The 12,761-nt window shown below is 39.0% G+C and overlaps 1 protein-coding gene across 1 annotated transcript in view; it reads right to left on the reverse strand.

The window, feature by feature from the left end:
- The window catches only part of CD109 (CD109 molecule), a 135,832-nt gene that overhangs the window by 37,989 nt on the left and 85,082 nt on the right, over positions 1-12,761 (reverse strand). Inside the window, exons 16-20 of the mRNA XM_010851263.1 lie at positions 8,992-9,066; positions 8,356-8,416; positions 3,716-3,857; positions 2,538-2,655; positions 557-670 (exon numbers count right to left, since the gene is read on the reverse strand). Of these exons, the coding sequence (XP_010849565.1) occupies positions 557-670; positions 2,538-2,655; positions 3,716-3,857; positions 8,356-8,416; positions 8,992-9,066 (510 nt within the window). The remainder of the gene's footprint in view (positions 1-556; positions 671-2,537; positions 2,656-3,715; positions 3,858-8,355; positions 8,417-8,991; positions 9,067-12,761) is intronic.

Genomic DNA, 12,761 nt, shown 5'->3' on the forward strand with positions numbered 1-12,761 from the left:
TCTATGGCTGATTCATGTTGATGCATGGCAGAAACCAACACAACATTGTAAAGCAATTATTCTCCATTTAAAAATAGACTTAAAAAAAGAAAATACTGTACAAATATGGGGACCGCAAGCCTAACAGCATGAGTGAGATGCCTCAAGGAAGACACCTTAGTTCCAAACCAGTCCTTGAAAGGAATAAATCCTCGCCAGTTTCAGTGGGCACTCAATGGCAGTGTGAAGTGGTAAGACATTCTCCGTGTGGGAGTACAGTATGGGAAAAATGTGGGGAGAAAGGGGCAGGAAAGAGGAAGAGAGATGCCAAGAAATGAACTTGTGGGACTAAAGCAGAGAACTCGCACTAGAAATTAAGGGGAAAACGTCTGGACATGCCAGCAATATCCTTCAACATTAATAAGCTGAAGAAATGGTGGGCAAAGTACGGCTATTTTCAATATTCCAGAAATGCATACACTTTTTAGATGCCCAAACACTACATAACCCAATGCCAGCGTGTTTTCTTCATTTTTTCCTGACATGTAAATGATGAACAAACCTTTTAGCACATTACCTCAGTGGCATCTTTCAAATAATTGAATATGGTTACTTCCAAAGCAAATTCTTCACCTCTGATGACAGAGTATGGAAGATTCAAAAAAATGAAAAATGGTTGGAAGGCTTGGAGCTGGAAAGAGCACAATGAATACAGATTTTAAAGTCCAGAGCTTCACACTTTACACACTTAAATCTCACAAAACCTACGACACTTATTAGTAGCTTCACATAGAAATGTCCTCTTGCCTACCAACAGAAAACAGCAACCTATCTTAAACAAACAGGGGCATACTGCTGTGATTTATAACACAGTAATCACTATGTTTTATGAAACTCCTACTAGGAACCAGGGACCTTAAATTATTTCATCACACCTATGCAGGCAGGTGTTACAGTCATATTTTACAGGAAAGAAACCTGAAGCTCAGCCACCTCTGTAACTGGTACAAGAGCACGCTGCTGGCAAGTCCAAGAGCCAGAACTGGATCCCGCCATGTCTGAGACCATAGCCAGGCTCCTCTTCTACTACTCTGCCATGCCGATTCAATCATTCTGCTTTTAAAGCCACTGCCCAAATGAAACAGCATCTGTCTTAGACTCCTGTGAAAAGTAAATGACCTTTTTTTGTCTACTACCCTATGGACTGTAGCCCGCCAGGCTCCTCTGTCCATGGAATTCTCCAGGCAAGAATACTGGAGTGGGTAGCCATTCCCTTCTCCAGGAGATCTTCCTGACTCAGGGATCAAACTGGGGTCTCCTGGAGTGCAGGAAGATTCTTTACTGTCTGAGCTACCAGGGAAGCCCAACATATAAACATATACATATATGTTGGTCACCTAAACTCTGATAGTGTTGGCCAAGCTTCTCACTGGCAGCAGTTAATTCTCTCCTAGAAGTTTATTTGGAAATCTGTGGCAGTCTCAGACTGTCACAGTGAGTGCTCTTGGCACTTAGCAGGGAAGGTCTGCATGCTCTGGACAGTCCCAGACAATGAAGAACTGTCCTGTGTTCCTCATGATTCTTAAATGTCCTTTCATGTAGATAAAGCACCTGGTTATAATAAACTGGACTTAAAACCTAATGACAACACATATATAAACCCAAAGCATCTATCAATATATAACTATTTTGTAAATCAAAAGGAAACTGCCCTTTGTTTTGTAACTTTACCAAAACTTCTTCACTATTTCAAAACTTTACATCACCACAGGCAGCACCACTCAAGGTTTTTGCATTGCTAAAATAATACATGTATATCAAATTGCATTTTGCAGCTGTTGCACACAAGGTGATTCTATATACTGCATAAATATTCAAATATGTTACTAGGCTTTCTTGTGCAACTATGCCTGCCCACTTACATACTAAAAAGTATATTATTTTATTATACATTACTTTCTTTTTATTTCTCCTTGGTATTTCACTTAGGACATCTTATTGATTGTTTTAATTAAGTATGAAGGTATATTAAATTTTCTATGCATTTCATTTGCATAGATGGTTGAGGGACAAAACAAAATAAAACCGTTTTTATTTTTTTATGTTTTTAAAAACCGGCTTCAGATATGACAGAGCTGAAAGCTACTGGTCTAAGATCAATCACAGTCATTATATTCCTCTTGTCAGTGATGGTTTAGGAAGTGACATGGGATATAATTTGACCAAAGAGTTGTGAAGGAATGTTTGCTAGGGGACATTCTGAGTTCTGCTCGTCTTTAAAGAGGGCATTCTCTCTCTTCTGGCCTTTGGAAGTGATTGGACTCAGTCAATACTAAACTTACTATCCAAATCTCAATACAGAGCTAGCACAGTTAACAGTTTAATACAGTTCACACTTGAAAATGTAAAACAGATGAAAAACAAAAAGGAAACACCAAGAAATCTCCAAACTATGATCAACATCATAAGCAATCACTTTTTTAAAATCCACTGAGGAGTTGACACTCTCTTCACTTCGTGGCATTGTACCATCTATAAGCAGCTCTTTGGTACACTACCTCCACCGGAGCAGTTGTTAGTCCAAGACCTAAATCCTCAGAGATCACAAAAGCAGTTGCAACCCAAGAAGTGATAGAATCAGGCACAGTAACTTCGAATTCTTGGTAAATCCTGGAACTGAAGTCAAGATAAACATAAAAGTCACAAAACCAAGAACAGACACACTTCAAAATAAGCCAACGTAACCTAAACCATGTTTTGGAAGAATTTTCGTGTTTTGGGAAATTTTAATTTTCCAAATAATATATGTATCTAGATTTTTTTAAAGATTTAAGCATAAAATAATACATTCCAAGATCTCAAGGAACAGGTCATAATAAGGTCATAACACTGCAAACTGATCCATATTCCAATAAAAATCTTTCTACAATATTTATATCTTCAAGACAAGCATCATTTTCAAAAATTTTATGTAGATAATAAATACCCTTTTCCAAATTTAACTCCCATTTGTCTCCCTCAATATGCATAAAAGTTTCCCTCTGTATTCTTGTCAATGCTGTATTTGTTTTTGGAGGTGTGACTCGTGTCTTATTTCAAGTTTCCATAAATAGCTGACTCACAATATATGCAGATTTCATGATTTACTTGTTGAGTCATCACGCCAGGTAGCACAGAGTTTGTGAGCTAAGCTGAATTCTTTTCAAGACCCACACGTCTTCTGCCTGTGGCTCACAGGGATGTTTAATGGGGCATCACAAGGCAGAAGGAACAATCATGAGCGCATCCCACCCCAAGCAACAACGGAACTCCCAGCAGTCTTCCCCCAGTGAGAGCCATGCGACTTTAAGGAAATTAAAATCATCCTTCTTTAGAAAAGGCCTGTCTTCTCCTTGATGATACTTACTGTCACAATTCACATACAACTATATTAAATACTATGCATGCGTGTGTTCAGTTGCTCAGCTGTGTTCAACTCTCTGTAACCCCATAGACTATAGCCCACCAGGTTCCTCCATCCAAAGGATTTTCCAGGCAAGAACAGTGGAGTGGGTTGCCATTTCCTTCTCCAATTAAATACTATATTTAGATACAATTAATATCATTCTTTAAAAACTCTTGGTCTATTTAGTTCTTTATCACACTATGTTTATACTGAAACGTTAGAAAGAGGGCAAAACTTACTTAAAACTAAGACCAAACAAAATATATTCAGACAAAGAACTTTAATCTGTACCCCATGTTGGTGTCTAGCCAAATCCAAGTCTCTGGAAAATGCTTTCGCACACGTGGACTGCTACCCAGAGAAAAGTCATGAAGATCTACCAAGTAGCCTTCATTTTCATCCACAAACCTCTCAGCCAACTCTACGCTGTCATCTAAAAATAAACATTGACAACTGTTAGGGGAAAGTCACGGTAGATAATGTTCATAAACCTAGTCCACAGAATTACAGCATCTCTCAGCTGACAAGGCCTTTACAGTTTATCTTCTCCAATCCTTCTCATTTGCCACCCGAGACCCACAGAAGTCATGTGACTTACCCCAAGCCACATGGTCACTTATGGCAGAGCTGGGAAAAAAAGTTCTCTGGCCCTACAACCAATACCTAAAAAACTACTTGCAGTTCAGCTGCAAAAAAATACGTTAAATCCCATTTTTAAATGTTACCTCCAATTCTGCTATTCTCTTCTTAGATTCCTAGTGCTGAATGCCTTTGGCTATACCTGCCACTGCTGCTGCTACAAAAATCCAGCTTATTAGCTTTTTTTCTTACAAAACAGTCACATTGATACACAGATACTGGATCACCTATCTCTATTCTTTCAACTTTTCTATAAGCCTAAAGCTATTTCAAAACAAAACGTTAAAAAATAAAATTATACTGAAGAAGTTACCAAAGATTCAAAGATGAATGCAATGAGCTCCACCCACTGTCTACGGAGAAGGCAAACAAATACATGAGTGACAGTCCACTCAGGCAAAACATCCACCGTGCAGAGAAGAGCTGGTTTTACATAGAAACTGAATAATGAAGAGGGTGCGGCTAGGAAAAAAATCCATCTTGTGTTGTTTATTGCATTACATTTTCCTTACATCTTCAGATAAAGAGTATCCCATACAAGAGGGGGAAAGAAAAGTAAGCTAAGTACAAAGGCATGTCCAGAATATGACAGTGCTTATTAGGGGAGAGTGGCATAAAATGAGAACAGAAAGAATGTCTGGGTCCAGATTTTAAAATATCAGTTATCCCATGCTGAAGGACTTGGGCTTGATCCTTTAAGCAGTGATGATCTACTGAAGGTTTTAAATTAGAAACATGATCTATTCCATGTTTTATAATGGTAACTCTGGTCTCAGCGAGAGCAGTGGTTTAGAGATGGGGGAATGGATGCAGGAGGAACAGAAGGTTCCCGCACTGCCCAGGAGCCGGGGCCCAGCAGAGGAGAGGAAGGACAGCCTTAAGATAACTCTGCTCGGCCTCCCAGTTGGATGAGCTCTGTGTGTGCCCACCACACTCTCCCTCCCCATCACAGCCCTCAGCACACTCTTCTACCTGTGTGTTGGTTTGCCCTACTATGCTATGCTATGCTAAGTCACTTCAGTCGTGTCCGACTCTGTGTGACCCCATAGACGGCAGCCACCAGGCTCCCCCGTCCCTGGGATTCTACAGGCAAGAACACTGGAGCAGGTTGCCATTTCCTTCTCCAATGCATGAAAGTGAAAAGTGAAAGTGAAGTCGCTCAGTCGTGTCCAACTCTTAGCGACACCATGGACTGCAGCCTACCAGACTCCTCCATCCATGGGATTATCCAGGCAAGAGTACTGGAGTGGGGTGCCATTGCCTTCTCCGTGGTTTGCCCTACTAGACCAAGCTTGAACTTCCATTGCTTCCTACATGCCAGGCACATATGAGTATCATCTACTGATAATAGGTAATTGCAGATTTCTGAGTACCAAACAAGTGCGAGGCACTTTGCATGCTTCTGGATTTAAACTCCTAACAGCCCTGTAATAGAGGCAACATTATTAGTGCTTATAATTCAAGGAGAAACCTGAGGTTTAGGGAGCTTAATGAATTTTCTCAGTGTCATAAAGCCAGGGTTGAAAGTCAGAAGTATTTCTTGGTAAATTCCTTTCTTAGTCACTATGCTGTTCTGCATCTGGCAGAGAGGAAGGAACCAAGGATGCGTTTCGGGTTTCTGATGCAAACATGTGGGTACATGATGATTTCATTAACAGATATATGGAATCGTATCAACTCAAGGGCTCATATATCAGTCAAATCATATTAGGGAAGAGCAATGGTTTGTGACACATAGAACTTAAGGTATTTGTGGGGCATCAGGGTGCAGAATCAGGAGGGGTAAGATAAACAGTCAAGTTGTTCCAGAGTTGAACTTAATGGGGAAGGTGTCAGGGAAGGACCAGGCACTAGGGAAGAATTCTACCAAACTGACTGACCACGTGGTCCCGGTTGTTGCTGTTGTGTTGTTGTTCAGTCGTGTTCCAGCTCTTTGGAACCCCGTGGACCGTAGCCCACCAGGCTCCTCTCTCCATGGGATTTCCCAGGCCAGAATACTGGAATGGATTGCCGTTTCCTTCTCCAGGGGATTTTCCCTATCCAGGGATCAAACCTGCATCTCCTGCATTGGCAGGCAGTTTCTTTACCACTGAGCCACCTGGGAAGCCCATGGTCCAGGTACTAGGGGCAAATATGGGCAGAAGGAGTCAGTGACCAGAAATAACCAGGAGAGGTCAAAACCAAAGAAGACACTTAACAGAATTGGGGGAGTGAGGGCACATACAAAGTAGAAGGACAGGCATTTGAAATGTTAGGGGTAGATCCATGGTAGGTGATGACATGACCTTATGACCACTGTTGCCATGGTGATGTTCATTTGATAGTGCATAGTAGACGGGCCACCCACACATTCAAATCCCCCAAGAAGACAAAGCAGTCAGACTCTGAATCTTCCGTGAGAGTCATTAATACAGACAGAGGGAAAAGGAAAGTAGGCAACTGAATGTTCATTAAAGGACATGTGATTGAAATTTTTGAGTTTCAAATGATAAGGGGCTTCTAACTGAGGACTGCTGAACAGCGGTCTTGAAGTAGCCAAGAAAATACTGAACTCTATACATCTACTGGGGGTGGGGGGCTTCCCTGGTGGCTCAATGGTAAAGAATTCACCAGCCAATGCAGGAGATGGATGTGGGTTTGATCCCTGGGTCAGGAAGATCCCCTGGAGAAGGAAATGGCAACCCATTCCAGTCTTCTTGCCTGGGAAATTCCATGCACACAGGAGCCTGGCAGGCTATAGTCCATGGGGTCCCAAAAAGAGTCAGACATGCCTTAGTGGCTAAACAACAACATGCACCTTCAGACCATGAACCAGAAGAGAGGCAGAAAAATTAATGTCAATTACTTGAAGGTTTCCAGGAACATAATATACCAGTAACAGTATCAGGTTTCTTCTGTTACAGTGAAAAGGTAGAAGGTTCTCAGAAAGGGTAAAGATTACAGTGAGTGTTACTAACAATAGAATGAGTATGGTAGTGAGCACCAGGATTTGATAAGTAAACATAAACAAAGATGGGTAAAAGCTGAGACCAACAGAGAGAGCATGGAAAATCAGATTGGCTGGAAGGCTGCCTAGGATAAATGATTATATGAAGAAAGCTACAAGTGCCATGTGTCTTTAATCACAGAGATCATAATGACTTCATAAAATCTTTAAGAATATAAAATTGTTCTTAAAACTTCAGGACAGAGGCTCAGGTGTCCTACAGTGTCAAGAACCAACCCCAAAATGGAGAGTCTGGAGTTTAGTGGGGGAACATGGGGTAGAAATTCGTGGATAGCAACTATGATAGTTCTGTAGTCTTTCGAGATGATTTCGTATCATTTTACCTGAAAAAAGTGAGAACAGCTTCTAGAATTAATCATTCTCATTTATATATTTCCTTCAGTCAAAATATTTTATGGGGACCTCCCTGGTGGTCCAGTGGCTAAGAATCCACCTTGCTATGCCGGGGACAGGAGTTCGATCCCTGGTCCAGGAACTAAGATCCCAAGTGCTATGGAGCAACTAAGCCCCCACACCACAACTACCGAGGCTGCGTGACACAGCTAGAGAGTCCTTGCACCACACAAAGGATCCCACATGTTGTGACAAAGGCCCCGCGTAGTGCAACTAAGACCCGACACAGTCTAATCAATCAGTTAATTTTTTAAAAGAAGTTAAAATGAACAATTCAAGTAAAACGCTTTATGAATTTTCCTTAAAGCACATCCTTTAATTAGTTGGGTGGTCAACTCTACTTAGCAATCCAGGGAATGGGAATGTGCGATGTGATCCTGCCTGAGAAGAATGCAGACTGAGGAGGTGTGTGTGTGTGAGTATGTGTGAGTGTGTGTGTGTGTGTGTGTGTGTGTGTGTGTGTGGACAGCATACTTCGTGGCATCTCGGCTATTTTCTAGGTGAACAATAAAAAGCTAGAGAACAGAAATGTTTCAAAAACATGTTGCCTCCTTTTGACTAATTCCAAAGTAACATCACAGTTTACAATACAAATTGGAGGCATAAGATCTTTCAATATGTCCAGAAATATAACCATGTCAAAAAGTTACAGAGAGAAAATGGAAAGTAATCATTAGAAACATCTACACAGGAGCTGAAGAACACTCCATGTCATGGCCCAGATGTACTTCCAAGTACATTAAACTCCAAACACTATAGGATAAGAGAACAGAAAATGAAAATTACAATATCCATAATCAACCAGAATGTACGCATACTTACATAAGTAACTATAAATACCTGAGATGAATGACTTAATTACTTAAAAAGCACTTTGCCTGATTTCACTTACAAACGCCATCAATGTAATCCTTCACAAGGTTTGCATCCGTCAATACCCAGAGGCCACACTCCTAGAAAGAAACATTTTCATTTTCTTTTAAAATAAATAAACTTTTAAATAAATGCCCTCTAAATTGTCAGTTGCCTCTACCTCTAATTCACTCTTGCTGTTTTGTTTTTGAGTTGCATGTGAAAATATCTCCCTTTGCTTTTTTAACTCTTGCTCATTTTTGAGAGTTTAAATACATACATGAGTTTACAGTCTCTCACAACAAGACACACAGACACGCACACAAGCACACAAACACACACTCCCACATGCAGAAAGAGCTATTTCAAAGTCAAGGAAAGTGATAGAAAGAAATTACTTGTTTAATGGTAATTCCATTATTTCTCTAATGATGAATTTACTCATTTGCTTTTAAGACTAGAAGGATGACCATCTTTCAATTTCAAATTACACTTATATAACACACTGCACTTCAGCAACACATATTGGCAAAACTAATACAATATTGTACAGTTTAAAAATAAAATAAAATTTAAAAAAATAACATTTCATAATTCAGATCATTAATTCTGAAATTAGTTTTGTAGCAGTAAATATATTAATATCTTTTCAAATTATATAGCAAACTAAACATACCTGAAAGACTGCAAAAGAATTCATGAACATGCCTAAATAATATCCTGTGTTATAAAGTTCCAATTCATGGACCACCTAAGAAGAAGATAAAATATACAGAATGAAAGCATTCGTATCAGTGTGTTCTGCCCTCTCAACATTTCTGATATGTACTGTGAATAACAGACAGGTACACATGCTTATCAAATGTGCTACATCAAATAGACCATATGCTTATCAAATTTGAAAATGACACAAATGGAGAAATAATGACTATGTCAATGCCATGTTCATAATTCAATCAGCCAAAAATACACTTCTTCTTTAAACTTATTTTATTCTGTTCAGTAATCAAGAGTTCCTAAGAAGTGTGGGCTTGTTGACAAAGCCAACACGTAGAGATCAACATTAAAAATGACTCGTACTTTTGACAAAGATAAATAGCGTCAATGTGATGGTTAACAAAGACCTTAAAAAATATCAGCTAAGAATCTGAGTCAGTTCTAGCGAGGTGGATGAATCTAGAGCCAGTTATACAGAGTGAAGTTAAGTCAGAAAGAGAAAAATTAATTAATGCATATTTATGAAATCTAGAAAAATGCTACTGATGAACCCATTTGCAGAGCAGGAATAGAGATGCAGACACAGAAAACAGATTTGTAGACACAGTGGGCAAAGGCAAGGCTGGGATAAACTGAAAGAGTAGCTTTGAAACATACACATAACCATGTGTAAAACAGATAGCTTGTGGGAAGGTGCTGTGTGACACAGGGAGCTTAACCAAGTGCCCTGTGATGACCCAGAGGGGTGGACAGGGGATGCGGTGGGAGGGAGGTCCAAGAGGGAGGGAACACATGTATACTTATGGCTGATTCACGTTGTAAAACAATTATCCTTCAACTAAAAATAAAGTAAAAAAACATTTTTCTAAGTGAAATAAAGCAGATACAAAAGGACAAATATTGCATGATTCCACTCATGTGAAATATCTAGAATAAGCAAATTCATAAGATCAGAATTTGATTAGAGGTTACCCGTGTTGCAAAGGGAAGGAGGTAATGAAGACTTATTGCTTCAGGGTCACAGAGTCTCTATTTAGAATGATGAAAATTTCAGAAATAAACAGTGATGATGGTTGTACAATATTACGAATAATTAATACCACTGAACTACACTTTTAAAAATGGTTAAAATGGAAAATTTCATGTTATATATATTTTACTATGGTAAAAAAAAGTTAGGATATTATAACTTTTTGGTAACTATTTTGATACATTTACCTCAATTACATTAGCATTAAGATTGGGAAATTAAGACAGGGAAAAGAATTATGGAAGATTCTAAGTTTAAAAACATATCAAGTTTAACATTAAACACCCAAACCACTGCTTCTGCTTTACTAAAAACAGCACTGCTACACCCATGGTAAGGAAACATGATGCTAGAATAGGCATCAAGAAGAAAGCAACAGAATGAGAAAACAGAAAATTTCATAATATCTCAACAAGCTGGCCAGTACAGTTAGCCCAACTACAGTCAATGAAGCCAGAGCCAGATAGGATGGAGAGGCAAGTTTTTCATTCCATAACTCAAACTCTGCCACAGAAGACCTATATGTGCAATGCAGGTGTGAATCAATGGAATTATCTAGGAAGAAGCATCTCTTGCATAAGGAAGAGAGATGCTCTTGTTCTCACTGGTTCAGTGAGAAAGCTGCAGCAAGGGAAGTCTGCTATCTGTAGATTAGTCCTGGAAGATGTGAGACACTTAAATTATTCCAAGGCATTGACAAGTCTTTGGACAACACATATAAATTTAACAAAAATGAAAGAAAGGAAAATGGTCCATTATCATAGGCTCCTGACTCCTTCCTCTAGAGCCAACACTAGAGAAATATGAAAAGCAAGCAAGAAACTTATATGAGTAGAACAAGAAAACCCTCGGAAGAGCGAAGGGTATCTCCAGTTGGTGTGCTGGAGGAAGCAGATGGCAGAAAACTGATACACGCAGCAGTCTGGAAGAGGCTTTTAAATTCTACTTGTGCTTCTCTTCAGGAGGTAGCCTTAGGACAATCATTCCTGGCAATTCACTGCCCAAACCAGCAGGCAGCAGGCAGGCAGTCCGCTGATAATACCAGGATAATAACGGCCAGGATAATTCCAAGTTAGCACCTCTGCCCTTCTGGTGTGAAAGAACCAGGAAACATTTAGACAGACCCCTGGCCTTCAAGCATTCACTTTTCCTCCCCGCCTCCTCCCACCCCTCCGAGCTGGTGGGTCATCACCTCAGGAGACTACCTCTTCCTGGGCTGCTTTTCCCGAGGAGCTTAAAAATGAACCACTGGGTGGAAGGGGACAGCACACAGAGAGAATCAAGAGTAGTTCTCTAGTCCCTGAAGCTCAACCCATCCCCTCTCTTTAAACTGACAAGAGTTACACGGGTTGGAGCCTGGTGTTCAGCCTTCCCCAACAGACAGAACAGCTGCCAAATCAACTAGATATCCAACTGGATATCCAAACTATATCCAACAAGTATAGTTTCCATAAAAGACATCCAACTGGACAACATACAGCATGTGAGCTGAATACTGAAAAGTCAGCTCAAGAATTTAAAATAAACATAGTCAATACAAACAAGAGAAAATATTAGCAATATAAAACAAGGAAAAAAAACAGATGAAAATAATAATTAACAATATAATAGCTGATATAAAAGTACGGTATCTACCAACTGAAAGAGTCAACTGAGGAACTCACCCAAAGAAATACAGACAAGACAGACGAAAGAGACAAAAAAGCATAAAACAAAAAGCTAAGAAATATGGAGGAAAAAAAGTAGAAGTACTAATCTCTGCCAATCTCTGAAAAGGAGAAGAAATGGAAAGAAGAGGAACTATAGGAAGAAATAATTTCCAGAATCAAAAAATTAAGGGACAGCATAGACTGAACAGGCAATTCACCATGACAAAGAACTAAAATTCTATACAACAGCAATATGATCTGGCCAGGGCTGGGGAAGGAGATGGGGACAGGGAGCGACGAAAAGGATGTGTAAGAATATGAGGGCACACCAAAATGCTTGACTTGTCAGATAAAGATACAAAAGAAAAACAATAAGGATAAAAAAAATATGAGCACAATTCATGAGATAAGGACATCTATCATGGGAACAAAAATAGGATGTGTAACTTCCAAAACCATGGAAAGAAGAATGAAAAGAAACAAAAAGGAAATAGTCTAAATTATCAAATTAAAAAGCAGAAACAAGTCCTAATTAGAACAAGGACTAATTTGTAAATGGGTTAAATAAGTTTATTAAGATACTGTCAGATTAGATTTTTTTTAAAAAAGCAAAATACAATAATATACTGTCTACAAGATATACTTAAAAACTTACAGAAGGTTGAAAATAAAAAGATGGAAAAGCATACCAGTCAAGTGTGAAAGAAAAGAAAGCCGGGATAGCAATCTTATATATGAGAGGATTTAATGTAAATGCACAGTGAGATACAGAGACAGAGACTCAGGGAGAGCACATGTGTGTGTGTTTCTGTGTGTCCACATATATATGGAAGAAAAAATGAAATAATGTATTTATTAAGATATTTAGCAAGTTGTAAAATGAAAGATACTATCATCAGTTAAATCAAGTGCAAAATGCTATAGATTTTTTAGAATAAATGAATTTAAGTAAAGTCAAGAGAAAAAAAGTGAGTGATGGGTTTTAAAGTTTTTTTTCTTTTAAAGAAAATGAGAAAAATTTGCTGGATAGGCTGAAGAAAAATACATAAT

Source organism: Bison bison, unplaced genomic scaffold, assembly GCF_000754665.1.
Source record: "Bison bison bison isolate TAMUID 2011002044 unplaced genomic scaffold, Bison_UMD1.0 scf7180017864300, whole genome shotgun sequence".
In the NCBI taxonomy this organism is placed as follows: Eukaryota; Metazoa; Chordata; class Mammalia; order Artiodactyla; family Bovidae; genus Bison; species Bison bison.